Here is a 16001-nt window from a genome sequence, read left to right on the forward strand (position 1 = left end):
TCTCAAAAATTTTTACGTGTCGGCAAGCTCATCGCGTTATATTGCTAATTGAATCATACGTAACAAGGTCTATTAAGCAATTATATATCATTAAATCTTTTGAAGATACCCTTGTTGGATAAGTCTCTCAACATCTGACTGGCGTACAAAGAATTGTGAGTCCTTGATCAGGTTGAACACACCGTATTCCGTTTGTATCTCACCTGCGTCTTTCAACACACGCACATCTATAAATACATCGCTAGGTGGTTCCAAACTGCCTGACAAATCAATATCGGCCATACTCTCACTCTTTAGTTCTGTAATCAACTCACCATACTCCTTCAAGTACTCTTGTTCATAGTGCGAAAGAGAATTCGTCTCGTCTTCATTGGATCCTGAGTAAAGCTCTATACCTGTACCGTTATTGCACCAGGCTATATTATCCAGAATATCTGTCCGCAATTTTTGGTACGCCAAAAGGCATCTTTTATTCCTCTCCATACACAGCAATGTGACGAAGTACTGGCACTTCACAATCTTCTCATCCAGATGAGCAAACTCCTCTGCGTTGCCATTGTTTCTCAAGAACTCAGCGTTCCTTCGAAGCTGGTCAACTTCATTCAATATATTTCGCACTAACTCGTCATGATATATAGGCAGCCTGCTCAATAAGTTCACACCACCACCGCTCTGTAAATCCTCATTAACTCGCCGTTGGTTCAGCTGCTGTGTTCTCTTAGCCTCCAGTATAAGTTTATTCGCCAAGTCACCATACATTGTTTAATATTCCCGTACTTCCTCAATGGATATAGTACTGTTCTAAAGGTTCCTGGGACATAAATGGCTTTATTATTATCTTCTATATCTGATATGAACTGCGCATTGTCTGATCGTTATGTCTTTATTTTCGCGTAGCTTAAAAGCGATGAGCTCAGTCACGAGAACAACACATACAGTAATATTATAGTGTTATATAATCGAGCCATGAAGAGCCTTGATAAAGTACTCATATTCCCCCCAGCAACTTGAAGAATCTACGAAAAGCTAGACTACTCGTTAGCGCTAAATTTGTGATATGCCAAGATTGGAACGGAATGTATATAAAGGACTCATCACTTCGTTGTCAAGGAAGAAGCCAAGCAATAGCCTTGCAGTGAAGGAATCGCCATTGCTTACAAAATTCGAGCGATGGTCTGGCAAAAGGATGAAACTATTTTTTGAAAGCGAGGACAGCTTTGAACATTATGGATTGCGAGATCTAAAGCTGCCACACAACATGCTAGCAAATAAACTAGCTTCACCCATCCGAGCTGAGCGTAACACTCGCTATAGAATACCGAAGGAGTTTCTTATCAAACTGAACTTATATAAAGACGCAACTAACAATGTCTTACAACTGAAGGCAAATTTCAATGGTGTTACAGGTCTAGGGACTACTTACATTCACAATAATAAGAAGTGCTTGGAGATGAAGTTCTGTGATATCAGCAGATGGTCTTCAAGGCAGCCATTAAAGGTACCACCACTTCCGATCGTGGCAGACAAGTCAGCTCTGCTTAAAGATTACGAGAACCAACTTATTCGAGAATTAAATGAATGCTTCTCTAAATTGAAAACGACTTCGAAGCACGATCACAATACTGTGAAGTTATACGTGAGCACAGAGAATAACCTACTGATGGATGTCGATACCCAAGGAAGTTTATGCATAAACTTACAATCAATCACAGATAAACTGCCACACACCATGCTGGAAACAGTCACAAACGCACCAATCCATATCTCAGCATATAGTAACATGGACTTTCTAACCACTCTACATAGATTACTCGGATACTATCGGCACAGGAATCGGTAGTTAGACCAGTAGTCTCTTCTCCTAAGCGAGTGTAGGAGCTATTACCTTTCCGACTCAACCCATGCGCTTCACGTGACTGTTCTAAATACTTATGGGTCCCAGTTTAACCAAATTCCTTTTGTATAAGTCAAAGGGAACAGTAGCCAAAAATGAAGGAAGTTCCTACGACTATCTGTCAGAGTTTGGACCCTTGTTCCCTTCTTTGCCCTGTTTGTGTAGTTGATTGATTGTATGTGGGGGGGATTATTTTTCAGCTGCGTCCTTCTGAGAAATAAGCTTCCATCTTGCGCATCTGTCAAAGGATTTCTAAGCTTACAGAGCTTACGGAAGAGATAAGTGCGGGATTGCCAGAATTACAGATTAGTGGGCAAGAAGAAACGGGACCAACTTGAGTTGTACGGGTGTCTCTGTTTAATGCATAGGATAGGTACTGCAATTTGGACTGTTCGGGCTGTAAATTGGAAAATGCTTTCGGTTCGGTAATTTCAACTGAAAAAAAAATATCCAAAAAATCCCGCGATGAAGCACAATGCCTGTGGTAACTGATAGCTGAGTTAGTAGTTTTGGTTGCTTATCATTTGGGAATAGAAGAATTTTTGAGAAAGGTTCTTATCCAATTCCTATAACAGCATTCCGATTATCAGTTTATTGCGGCGGATAGTTGATATAAATTGGTAACCCTTTAAAAAAAGAAAGCAAAATAACAGGCAGATAATCATAGCGATAGGAGGTAATCAGCACTTTTTTTTGATCTATTAGTATATTAGAGCTCGCTGTAACAGAAACGAGAATTATGGCTCTTTATGCAAAATCAAGACTATAGAGAACAGTAGGAAAGGTAATGATAGAGTTAATTTCAGTACACAATGTATTGCAGTTGTTGCATATAGCATTCAAAGTGCTGGTAGCAGAAGTACTGCTTCAGGCATTTATTTGGTTAGTACTCAGCTTTTTCAACCTTCCCATTAAAGCATTTTCGTTTGGTGTACTCTTGGGACCCGCTATTAGAAATGTGCTAGTTCAATTCAAGGGAGTGAAGCTAACGGTGCGATCAATAACACTAAGAGCCAGTTTGCAGCCCTCGATTATTTTCAATTCTATTAATGTGACGCTCTCTGATGTAATTGACAAAGGTGATAACGATACGGATCAAAATGCTCCTGCAGTACCGAGAGTTAGAATTAAAATGAATAGCTGGCAACTTTGGCTTGTCAACATCTTGACAAAATTCCAGTTTTATTTTGCAAATGTCTACATTACACTTGCGGATAATCACATGATAAAAGTGGATCTGGTATCTGCTTCTATCTCAAAAGTTGGTAAAGATACCACTAATATAGAGTTTTTTGCTCATGAGATCGAGAAAGGGGACGAGTTCACGATGAATCATGTAATATACATGTTGTCATTTAAGACAAATCGCGCAAAAGATGATGAAGAGAAAGGGATCGTTATTGAACTGTATGAATGGAATTCCTATCTGAAGACAACGAACACGGTTATTGATTACCACAGCTACCAGAAAAAATACTATAGAGTTCCGAAAAGTGTAGCCCCGGAAGTGGCAGAGGATTCTAAGCTTTCCTCAACCCCACAAAGTTTTGATGATTCTATTATTCATAAGATCATTGATATGAATAGACATTTAATAAAGAGATTGCGAATTATTGATGTTAAAATAGAGAACATAGATGTTGTTTTTTGTCCTTCCTTTAAAATATCAGTGTCAAGTTTTCAGTTTTGTTTAAAATCTATGAATAAAACAGAAAAACGATCTGTTTGGGAGTTGGTAGAATTTAATAGCAGTATTTGGGAAGAGTACGAAATAACATTATCAATGAATTCAATAATTTGTGAGTCAGGTCCAGATACATGCCTCAGATTACCACTTGTAAATATATTGATAACGACCGACTGTATGGCACATTACACAAATGGGGTTCCATTTGAAAATTTGAAAATTGTTACAACTATCAACGTCATTAATCCTTCATTTTTTACTACTTCTGAGCAAGTATTGAAGTTGCTGAAAACATTCTTAATCAAGGGTAACACAGAATCGAAAAACGAAGATACATTGAACAGTTTCCCCATCGATAATTTCAGAATGGATAAGTTTCCATCATTTACATTGGAGTACTCGTTCTCGAACTTTACGTCAACTATTGGCCTTTCTAATGAGGAGGATTTGAACTTGTCTTTGTTCAATGTGCAGGCTATTATATGTCATTCCAGTGTTGTAGATGAGCTAAGTATTCCTGAAATGACGTTGGAAAAGGTACAATGGTCGTTTATAAAGAGTTCATCTCCCAAAAAAGAATTTAGCAACTATATTAAAATTGTGGGTTTAAGTATATCTTACTTGAGGTCATCGCACTTAGCTGATGTTCCGCCATTGTCTATTCCACTATGTGGCCTAGAGCGCCTAGATACGTTTATTGAGGATGTCTTTTCAAAGAATTCACGTGTAAATTCCACTTTGAGGCATTTCTCTCTTACGTTGGATAGCCTAAAAGTTGTTGATAAACTTAGTGGCTTTATGAGCAAAATCAATTCTGTGATGCATGACAATGTAAGTAATAAAAATGAAAATATGCCAGATCTTGAGAGTCATAAGGGTACGTCAATAAAAAGAAAGAGAGGGTTAGCTAAGTTAATTAATGATCTCAATTGGACATTAAGATTTCGTTTCAAAGATGTGACAATATCGTTGATCGTTTCCGGTTTTCTTCCCAAATATTTGGACCCAATTGACAATGCTGACTTGAACTTAACAGATATTGACAGAGGTATTAAAATTACTTTCAAAGAGTCATTACTTTTGATTGATAATGATGGTAAAAGATTCAGTTTATTCAACGCCACATTGTCTAGAATTATCGACAATATCAATAAAGAATCTGAAGTAGGTGGCATTTTTGTGCTAAACGACTTTGTAGTTTATCAGCCGAAAAATTCTAATGATATTTCAATAAAGCTACCGCTGGTTCATATGAAATTTGATGTGTCTACACTTTGGCTGATATTTTTTCTAAAATCAATTTGGGAGCGCTACAGTGTAACAATGTTGAATGCATCAAAAGAGAAAGTTAAGAAAATTAAGAAGCCTACTATGAGAAAAACGCTCCGCATACAAGCTAATGAAATTAATATACATGTCATGTTAATGAGTGGAAACCCAATTGTGTTTGCAATTGAGGACCTAAACTTTGACTCATTGTCCATGATGGTCAGCCTTCAAAATTTCAGATTATTATGCAAGTCTGTATATATTACAAAGATACCAGTGCTAGTAAATTTAATGCAAATTAGAGACCTATCTGTTGATCTGAAAAAGCTGGGAGAACATTCAGCAGTACCAATAACCACTTCCTTAATTCATTTCCAAACAGAGTATCACCTTAGATTGTACATTATCATTGATGATATTATCACAATGTTTAAATCTTATAAACAAATTCATTTGGCATTTAGTAACATACTGTATTATAGGAGACTATATCCATCCAGAATGTTTGCTGCAAAAATTCCAAAGATAAACTTCAGTGTAGAGAAGTTTTTGATAGACATAGAAGAAGATCCCTTTGAGCAGGAATTGGGCTTGATTTATAAAGTAGGTGTCTCCGAGCAACGAGAAAGAATAAGGAAAGAGGTGGAGTTTGACAATGAAGTTCGAAGATTGAAAGAAATGACACCGGAGGAGCAAGAGGAGTTCTTGTCAAGAGTAAATAATTATCCATATCGTGGCCGGATGAGTGAAAACTATTACATTCAGCAAGCAAGAATGAGATTATTGGAGCATTTTTCAACTTCATGGATTGTTAGATATCGGAAGGCAAAACTTCTACATCATCAAGCACCTTATCATGTTGAAGAGAAACGTTATATTGATACCAAGTACTATGTCTATAGTAAGGAAAGGGTTATTACAACAGCAAATTTAATAATTGACAATCTAATGCTGAATATTGGTCCACCATCATTCCCGGTTGAGAATCATATGGACTTCATTCATAAATATGGTAAAGGAGTACCGAAATCAATGGAGTACACTCTTTTGATAATGATGGGAATGAATATCTATAGCGATCTGTTTGAGTTAAATCTCAGGGATTATCCTATACCAGTGATGTCCTTCTCACAGGTGAAGACTGATGGTGATATTGTTTTTGCTGAGAAAATGCCTATAGAAGATTCCCATAGAAGTATTTTTGTGCCATTCGTTAAATCAGCAAGTGCAGTACCATATAACATTCATAATAGTTTTTATGGATCACATATTATTAGGACTTTGAACTCCATTAAGATTTACTATAACTTGAACTCTAGGACAGAAGCTGCTACTCCATCTTTCTTAACATGGGGTAAATCTTTGCAACCTGCATTTGAGTCTCTAATGCTGTGGTTTGATTATCTAACTAAACCTCCACTTGATCCATCTGAGAAACTTGGTTTTTGGGATAAATTCAGGTTTATAGTCCATGGGAGATGGGTCTTTAAATTTGAAAAAGATAGCTCTTTTCATCTCCATATTAAAGGATCTTACGATCCATATAAGATTGCTGATGATGGTGCAGGTGTCTCGTTCTGTTGGTCTGATAATACAGCCGTAAAAATCCATGATTCTTCTGATCCAAAGAACTTTTTGGTGATTGATTCATCTCGATTTTTGCTAGCTATTCGTGATTTTACAGAGGTTGACAAATTTGAAAAAATATTCATGAAACTACACGGAAATGTTACATGGAAAATGGGACTCTTGTTTGAACAGGGTAACTATGAAAAAATCGGAGAAGAAGACAGAGAAGCGCCTTCGAGACCTCATTATGACGTCGATCTGGTTAATCCGATATCTGTGCGTAATAAGTCAACACATGATTCGTACTCTGGCTTTAGGAGCAGATTCATTCATATGTCATTTGGGGTCTATTCTTACGGAGCGAATGCCTATAATAATATGTTTATTGCACCAAATTCATTTGCATTATTTTTGAGATGGTGGAATTTATTCCATCAATACACATCTGGGCCTATTAGGCAAGGACCTTTGTTTACCGAGCTTGTACAAAATAAGAACAAGTTTGGTAAGGCTCTATTTACAATCAAATATCAGTTGCATTTGGAACCTTTGATCATCTCACACACATTACGTCATATGAGTTCAGAGTATAGTAGTTTTGAGGGTAAAAACGTGATATTTACCGGCCTAAAAGGCAGAGTAAGTTCTTTGAAAATGGATTTCCATCAAAAAAGGATAAAATTGGCTCACATATATGAGAAGTTAGAATTGACAAATTCTGTATGGAAGTTTAGAATGTTTGAAGGAGAAATGGATTGTTGTGATGCCGACGTAAGGATTATAGCTGCTGAATTTGCACAAAGTAAAATAGATGATATATTATCGGGTATGAAGAAGTCCGAAATAATTGACAGGGAATCTCCTCAAAAGCCACTTTCCACTGGTAATGATGAATGGTTTGATCTTCATGACTACCATGATGTTGATCATGTGCCATTGGATTCAGAGCCTGTGGATTTCAAGGCAGAGCCGCTGTTGTACTCTCCTCGTATGTCATATTTTAGAAAAATTAATGAAGATGGCTTTCCTGTGTCATACCCATTTGGTGACGAGGATTCGCATGTATGTTTAATAGGTAGAAACCACCCAGAATCTACTCAGAAAATGCTTGCCAGAGAGCGAAAGCTGGAAATTGAAACTCGTTTATCTGAAATAGAATCCGAATTCAAAGATTTTGAATGTTCTAAAATGACCGAGTCCCATAAATATAAATTGAAGGAACTCCAAAGTGAAAGACATGAGCTAAAGCACAGTTTGCACATAATACACAATATTTTACGGGACTTGAGACTTTCAGAGGAGATTTCGCGGATATATACTAATGATGATTTGGAGAGCTCGATTGGCTCTGGTGTCTCATCTGTCAGCAGCGGTAGAAACACTAATAATGAAGCTGCGTTGTTGAGAACAAATACTATTGAATCTTTTGTTTCAATGCGCAAAAACTCATCTGTGAATGCAGTTTCTTCATATGATAACCGGTTCATGTTACATAACATTCACTTGAAAATCAACAAGTCAATTACTCATCATCTTTTGGACTATATTCATAACTGGTACGAAAGGAAATCGATGAGATTTTTTATGACTTATAAATCTATTTGTATTGTAGAAGAACTGTTGAAACTATCTTTAAAAGGTACAAAATCAAGATTTCAAGAATATGGCTCACTCTCTGAATTCTTTAAAACATCCAATGCAGAATTCATTGAGCAATTTGATAGATTGAATCGTGAAGTTTCCAATGATAGTTATGAAGCTATTGATAGCTTTTTGTTTCGATTGGTATCACCCCAGGTTCAGATACGTTCTGACTGTGAACCTAACGATGCTTTAATTTTATCTGCCAGGGATATCGAAGTTGGTATTATTGATATCAATCAAATCTATGGTGAGAATGGAAAAAGATTGCCTACAGATGTTGACACTATTGTCGAAACGAGATATTGTGTTGTTTCTAAAGACTTACAACTTTTTGCCTTATTTAAGAATGATCTCATTAAACATGGAGCTCGTGGCTTTAAAAGTCATGGGTATGGACTAGAAGAGAATTCAACTTTTTGGCCACCCTGGATCCCATTGGAAATGTGTTATGATGGGTCTCTATTAGAAAAGAATGTTGTGTTGCGCAGAAGATCTATGTATCTGACATTCACAGCACCTAATAGCTTATATTTCAGTCAAAGGAATGACCAAAATATTGTTACAACCTGTTCAAATATAAGAATTGCATTCCCTGGTCTTTTAGTTACATCTACATCGCAGCAATATTGTTCAGTTTATGCAATTGTTCAAGACCTGCTAGCATTTGCATCAAGTGCTGACGAAAAAATTGAGAAACTATCGAGAAACTTAATTGAAGATGAAATTAGAAATAGTCTAGAAAGCTTAGATATTTCTCATATAACGAATCTCCAAGACAGAGTTAGAAACATGTACCATGTGCGTGCGTATATGAAGCTCAATGAGCCCTCAACTTATAATGAGTTTTTGCCTCTGATTAACTTTGAAGCTCAGGTTAGCATCATTAAGTTAACTTTACTAATGACTGCTATAAAAGAAACGTACAATAAACTGGGTAGTAATGATACTTCCAACCCTCAAAAGCTTGTATGGCAAATTAGTACAGAAGATCTAATTTGGGAGCTCTTCGACGAAAAGAAATCACCCTTTGTAACAATTGGTTTGGGACCATCAAAGTTTATAAGAGTTGAAACATCAGATGGGAATAACACAAATGTTGTTTCAATCAATAGTTTGAAATGCTTTAATCAACAGGAAAATCCAATATTTTCAGAGCTTTTTGCTCCAGATTTTCAGCATTCGCATTATCATAAAGATATGCCAATGGTAGAGATATCATGGGTGATGGGAAATCCTATTGGTGGTATCAGCGACCTGAATGACCTAACGGTTATTTTGCAGCCTAGTATTTTCAAAATGGATCACAAGACCGGGGATCATTTGATGAGTTATCTATTTCCTGATGTGAATTCAGCTAATGTTGAATCGGATGACTCACTCTCGATTAGTTTGCCTAGGAAGTCTAATTCATCTATTGTTTCTCCTGCTCCTGCGATCTCGTATTATGGAATGAGTTCCATCCTTAGTGCACCGAGAGATTCAGGATCATGGGATGTTAGCAGTATTAAAGCTTTATCTGCATCTGGTTCAGGTAGAAGCCCTTCCCCGGAAGATGATAAAATTGATAGACAATTTTTGAATATAAACGAGATGGTACAAAGATCTGGTGAGTATTTTACTGTGCGTAACATAAAGATAAAGCATACTTACATGTCTGTATCATACAAAGGATCGCGTGCAATATTCACTGATGTCAATAAGCTTAAAATTAAGGTGCCGACCTTGAGGTACCATAATAAGATATGGTCAAGAGATGAATTATTCGATGCCATCAAAAAAGATGTTGTTCGTATTGTTATTCAACATTTAGGAAGTATCATTGGCAATAAATTCCTGCCCCATAAAAAGGAAGACAAAAAAAGTATTAAAAAAAAATACACTGAAATGCTAAAGTCCGATGAAGCTCTGAATCCTGAATTGGCTGGAACAATTAGCAATAGAAGAACGTTGACAAGTTCCTCCAGCAAAACCACAACTGACGATAATATTGACTCAATTTTGTTCGAGGGTGACTCGAGCCCTATTGCTTTCTACCCTGGCCCTTCGTCGAATAAGCAGTAACTTAGACAGATGATCACCATTTATAGACTACACCACTATATAAAATTAAATTGCATACATATATTCATTTTATTAAAAATAAATTATTATCCGTTTTTAGTCTTATTGTTGTGGAATTTTAGTGTGACTTACTATTTTATTATACACAATGGTTGTTATATATACAATGCTGCTTCTGTATCGTGAAATGCAAACATAATAACTGCCTGATGACCAAACAATATTGAATATAAATCCCACCACGATATCCGTCATATGATACGATTTTGCAATATTACTATAAACTTTATTTTTTCGTTTCCATTTCTTCGAAGAACTCATCCTTGTTAGCTCAGTTGGTAGAGCGTTCGGCTTTTACGTCAACGAGGACAACCGAAATGTCAGGGGTTCGAGCCCCCTATGAGGAGTTCTTCTATTTTTTTATTTTTTGAATATTACCATTGTGTCAAAACAATGTATCAATTGCTATCTATAAATCCATTTCAATGCTTCCAGTTACATTATATTGATGTAATCTATAATAATCTTTAGTTGGATTGTTACAGGTATAGTATTTTTTACATATTTTTCTGTTGATATTAGTTCAGTGTAATGCTGATAAGTCAAAATTTCCATTTTCATTCTTTGTAAAGACACCAACTTCGGTGACAATACCGTCAATGTATTCAAAAGAGGTAATGTCGAAGGCAGGATTCCATACATTAATATTTTCTGGAGCAATTCCAACTTTGGCAGTTATAGGTTCGTTCTTCTCATCAAGAATTGGTTTGTTTGTCTGCATGTCAACAGCGGAACCCGTGACTATCTTGAACTCATTTGCATTTCTTTCTTCAACAATAATATCCTTACCTTCTTCTGTAACCTTGTCAATTGTGGTTCTTGGAGCTACCACAAAGAATTTAATGCCAAACTGCTTACAAATAATAGCCAGTTGGAGAGTACCAATTTTATTGGCGGTATCACCATTTCTTACAATTCTATCGGCACCTACAAATGCAGCTTTGATTGGTATCTTACTGGTCATAATTTTGTATGCAATTGAGCTATCTGGTATAAGTGTAGCGGGGATATCGTCGTGAACTAGTTCGTAGGCCGTTAATCTTGATCCTTGGTTATATGGTCTAGTTTCAAGAGGGAAAACTTGTACCATTTTGGGTGAACTTTCGGTAAGTTTGACCTTCTTATTAGGATTTCCCTCTTGGGTTTTGCTTTTAGAATCATTCCACAAAGACCTGATGACACCAAGTGCGGTACCATAACCAGAGGTGGCAAGAGAGCCGGTGTTACAGATGGTAAATACAGCAAAATCCTCATTGAAATTCTCCTTCTTCAATAAATTCAATAGAAATTCGGCACCATTATCACCCATTCGCTTATTGTTAGCAAAATCATCATCGATAAGTTTGCAGACATAATCAAAAAGATTGTTCTTAAATGTCTGTAGATCGGAAGCAGAATCAAGAACAATCTTAATCTCATCCAATGCATTGGATAGGTTAATTGCAGTTGGTCTGCTACTTAGAAGAAAGGCCAATCTTTCATCAATCTTTGATCTGATGTTTTCCCAATCATTCAAGTTGTAGTAATATTGCGTCTTGCAGAATCCTTCAGAAAGAAGCAATTGGGACTCCATAAGAACAGACAAGGCACCGACTATAGCAATAGCAGGAGCACCTCTGACTTGCATCTTCTTGATCACTGTAAAACCGTCATCGATTGTGTATATTGGGATGTATTTGGTTGTGTAAGGTAGCAATAACTGATCCAGCACACTCACTGAAACATTGTTGGGGTCATCTCTTTTGAAATCAATTGCTCTTAGTGCATTCATTGTTAGCTCAGTATTGTATCTATTCTAAGTGATATAAAAAGCGTACGATAACTATTGATCAAAATACTACATATCATCTAAATTGTTCTTACTCAGCATTTTTATCATGTAACTGAAACTCAAGCACTTTTTTTTTAGTGTTTGGTAAAGTGAAAAATTTCAGCGATGAGCATCAGCTCATCGCAAATCATAAAATATAAAATGCATTAAAAACACTACATAAAATCCTACCGAATATGCATTCAGTACATCATACTGATTGTTATTTATGAGGTACCAGTTAAAAAAAGCTCTATATGGTCGGTCTAAGCAACGTTATGGTTGGTGATTATAGCGTCTGGAACATATAAGTAGTTATGTTGACAGTATTTTTCTACATTATAAATCAAATCTAGTAGAACTATACACAAAGACGTGTTAGGGGGAGAATATCGAGGCCATACTAATATATTATATTGGCTTTATATTCGGTAAAAACTACTTCATCGATAAAGTGTTTTTGAATAAATACGAACTTCCACTAATAGCATACAGTTTTGGCTATAATAAATACTAAGATTAGTATTAGACATGTTGTGACTACTGGTTCTAGTTTTGGATAACACAATATAAAAATAAACTGCTTTTGCTCTTTCACGAGTGAAGAGTAAAAAAAATTGGAAACAATGATACCCGCGGGGTTCGAACCCGCGCCTCCGAAGAGACCAGGACCTCGACCTGGCGCCTTAGACCACTCGGCCAGAGTACCAAGGTGTCTTCCGTCTTGTTAGTGAGCAAAAACTCTCACTCGTAGTGTCAAAAGAAAATTAGAAATTGAAAAATATAATTTTAGCATATATATTATGAATTACCGCTACTTGCCCATATTTCAAATTAATTGTCACAATCAAAAATAACTCTTATCGTTGAAAATGGATCAAAAGCAAATTGGCTTAAATTTATATTTTGTTGATATACTTGTGTGATTTCATATGTATGCTTTTAGTATATGTTGAACAAGTCTGTCGCTAAAACATAAATCAAATAGTGTACAAATTAAAAAATGATATTTTCCTATGCGATTCAAGGCAATAATGATTGCTTCTAATAAGAAGAATTATTTACTGAAACCCTTCAGTAATACGAATTTTAATTTTTAGGCAATGCCAACTCAACACAATGGTTACAATACTTTTGATACAGGAATTATTCTTAGAAATGATTTATTAAGATAGCTTTTGCATAATATAAATTTCTACGTTGCGAAAAATCAATTGCTAATTGCTATTAAACAGCTTCGCAATAAGGTCATGGTCGCTCATGGCCACATATTTTTTTTTTACTAATTATGGTGTTATGAACACCATTTCAAATAAAGAGGGTAACTATAAATAAAAATAGTGCTGAGTATTATTCATAGAATACCTCCTCAAACAAAGTAAAAAATCTGCTGTTCTGCAGTACAGTTTCTGATTTGCAGTAAACAAAGTTGGTTGCAATTATGTTTTTATTTTTTATTTTTATTTTAGGTATTTGTTATCCATTGCGATTGTTAAAATGCCTTAACATTGGAATATTGTTGACAGATTCTTTTGTTTACTTCTGTATACACCAACAGGTAGGTTTTCCCATAACAATATTAAGAAACCTTAATTCGATTGGATGACTAAAATTTTCAGAGAACAATCGTCAAGCATATTTTGGGTCACCTTATGCTTCCAGATAACTGAGCATAAAGCGTTGCCAGCATTCACCGAATTGCCCTTCGCACTCCTTCTCCGCCTTACAGCTCTGAATTTTCGAATATAGAGTTTACCGCATTCATTTACCACCATCAATAAGCAAACAGACTAAACGCAATGATACTCATATTTCACGTGACGGTTTCCTCCCACCCTCTCCTCTACTCCATCTCCCTCGTATTTGCACGTCACTCTAAACATTCCCTGGGAAATTGTAAACAAAAAGAACTGATACAAATTCTCCACGGAGCTGTCTAAGCCCCACTTTCCTATTCGGGATCTTGTAGTCCTCAAAGCATAGAACGACTCACAGCAAAAAAGCAGCGTGCCTTTCGCACTGATCTCTGATTTCCACATTTTGCAAAACTTTCCATGTCCTGCGCTCTTTGTTTGCCCAGATTTTTCGGTGATCCCTGAGAACCTGAGAATCTGAGAAACCTAAGAATCACCCGTGCAAACGGCACTATAAATTGGTTTTGTTTATTTTTCTTTCTTTTCTTTTCTTTTTTTTTTGTTTCTCAACTTTGGTCCTCTGGAGCTCGCTTTTCCTAAACAGTACTGTGAAAATTAAAGAAACTTCCTAAATCGGAAATAGGTAAACATTGTTCAGTATCCCTTATGGGTCGAAATGGTAAACAAAACCAATGAAGCTTATGCCTCTCTGCGGTGTTTCTTTTGACTATAGGTGTGTGAGGTATAAACTTGTGTAGGACAGTTCAATGTTAGCGATGCCCACTTCCATCGGTAAGGAGCAAAGGTGTATAGCAAGACTACTGCTGCTCGGACAAGCCATCATAGTTACTCTGCTCAGCCGGGAAGCGAATTAAACCCTGAAGTAGCCTGAGAGATAGCATGTATGGAGGAATTGAAGCATTGTTTCTGCCCTGGACAACAGTATGTCGGGTGCTTTCTATACCAACTTTGTAATATTTCTACGTGTGCATATACGTATAATCATTTCTTTTATTTATTTTTACTTGATTGGTGTATGAATCAATTACTTTCTTTCTCCCATTTGTCGAATCGTTTTTTTTGTTTATACGTTTTTCATCTCCATTGATGCACTGATCTCTCTATGCTTTGTTCTTCGTAGTATACCATTTCGGTTTGTTGTTGTTCCACTTAGATCAAGTACTCTGCTTTTTTGTACATCTCACCAATCGGTTAGCGGAGGATCATTGAATCAAGAAACCTTCGCATATCCCAGGCGAGTTTTCCCTTGCATTTCATTGTAAAGTATACCAAAACCTATTTATCACTGAATTGGGTAATTCATGCCACCCGAATTCAATAACAATTGATCTGTAAGTCCTTCTAAAAAAAATTTTCTTTTTATCTAGTGAGATCATTAGAGTTGTTATTTTCATATTTTCATATTTTCATATTACCTGTTTTGTTATACTGAGGAGCTATAAGCTGTATAGTCGGGTTGGGAGAGTACTTCAAGGAGTGCTATTAATATTATTTCTTAGCCTTACTAAAAAATTTCCACTTGAATACTAAGTTAACTTTTATTGATTGGCAAAATTTTCTGACACAGATAATAGCTTTAATATTTTTTTTAAGAATACAACTGCAATTAATTGCTATCTTTTGCTCCAGTCTTTTTTTGGATATCGACAACAATTCCTAAGAGCTTTACCAGCAAAGCCAACTGAGGTTCAAATAAAAACTCCATTGATTTTCAAAGCCTTAAACTCTTTCCCTATTCTCTCCTTTCTCCAAGAGGATATCATTTACCAAGCAAGTTCCTTTATAAAGAGCATAGGCTGATCTTTTGAAATAAAAGAGTTGTTAATACCAGTTTTAAAGTGCAGAGATACTCATACACATCTGCTGGCCGGTTTAACAAGAACACAAACTTTGTTTATCTACCCTACTAGACATCCAGCTCACAAGCACATTAATATTGCTTGTGCCAGATTTTACTTTGAGCAGACTGAATAGAATAGTTCATTTCGCAATAAGCCGATTAGAAAAGTTGAACTCACTGGTGAGATAGTCAAAAAAAAAAATCATATTACTATAACTTTCTCTAAAACTCTTTATTGCCTCTGGTCAGTATAGCCATATTCAATTCTATCAATTTCACAATCGTTTTTCATACTAGGACAAGTCTGAATAACATAAGACACAAAGACTTGACTGCATCGGATCCAACTTGATATAATTGAATCAAATCAACTAGCATATCTGCTAATCATTAAGCCTAAGAGACAGATTAAAAGTTTTGGTGATATAGAATTAAGGTATTATCCATCTTTACTGATTTTCAATAATTCTAGTCTCCACCACTGGCAAATTTAACGTCTCTTAATAATATCA

The 16001-nt window shown here is 36.0% G+C and overlaps 4 protein-coding genes and 2 non-coding genes across 6 annotated transcripts; 3 read left to right on the forward strand and 3 right to left on the reverse strand.

The window, feature by feature from the left end:
- Positions 1-90: 90 nt before the first annotated feature.
- On the reverse strand, positions 91-759 carry PSF1 (DNA replication protein PSF1; the record flags this gene model as incomplete). Its single annotated transcript, XM_445609.1, has 1 exon — positions 91-759. The coding sequence occupies one exon, from the start codon at positions 757-759 to the stop codon at positions 91-93; it is 669 nt and encodes a 222-aa protein (XP_445609.1).
- Positions 760-1057: 298 nt separating this feature from the next.
- Positions 1058-1840, forward strand: RRG8 (Rrg8p; the record flags this gene model as incomplete). The annotated part of the gene is made up of 1 exon (XM_445610.1): positions 1058-1840. The coding sequence occupies one exon, from the start codon at positions 1058-1060 to the stop codon at positions 1838-1840; it is 783 nt and encodes a 260-aa protein (XP_445610.1).
- An 841-nt stretch (positions 1841-2681) lies between these two features.
- Positions 2682-10124, forward strand: HOB2 (Hob2p; the record flags this gene model as incomplete). Its single annotated transcript, XM_445611.1, has 1 exon — positions 2682-10124. The coding sequence occupies one exon, from the start codon at positions 2682-2684 to the stop codon at positions 10122-10124; it is 7443 nt and encodes a 2480-aa protein (XP_445611.1).
- Positions 10125-10444: 320 nt separating this feature from the next.
- Positions 10445-10531, forward strand: tK(UUU)1. The gene is given in 2 exon segments: positions 10445-10481; positions 10496-10531. It is a non-coding gene; the product is annotated as a tRNA-Lys (tRNA).
- Positions 10532-10707: 176 nt separating this feature from the next.
- Positions 10708-11955, reverse strand: MRI1 (S-methyl-5-thioribose-1-phosphate isomerase MRI1; the record flags this gene model as incomplete). Its single annotated transcript, XM_445612.1, has 1 exon — positions 10708-11955. One exon carries the CDS (start codon positions 11953-11955, stop codon positions 10708-10710), a length of 1248 nt encoding a protein of 415 aa, XP_445612.1.
- Positions 11956-12621: 666 nt separating this feature from the next.
- tL(GAG)1 lies at positions 12622-12703 on the reverse strand. Its single transcript has one exon. It is a non-coding gene; the product is annotated as a tRNA-Leu (tRNA).
- Positions 12704-16001: the final 3298 nt, after the last annotated feature.

The sequence above is a fragment of the Nakaseomyces glabratus genome, chromosome D (genome assembly GCF_010111755.1).
Source record: "Nakaseomyces glabratus chromosome D, complete sequence".
In the NCBI taxonomy this organism is placed as follows: Eukaryota; Fungi; Ascomycota; class Saccharomycetes; order Saccharomycetales; family Saccharomycetaceae; genus Nakaseomyces; species Nakaseomyces glabratus.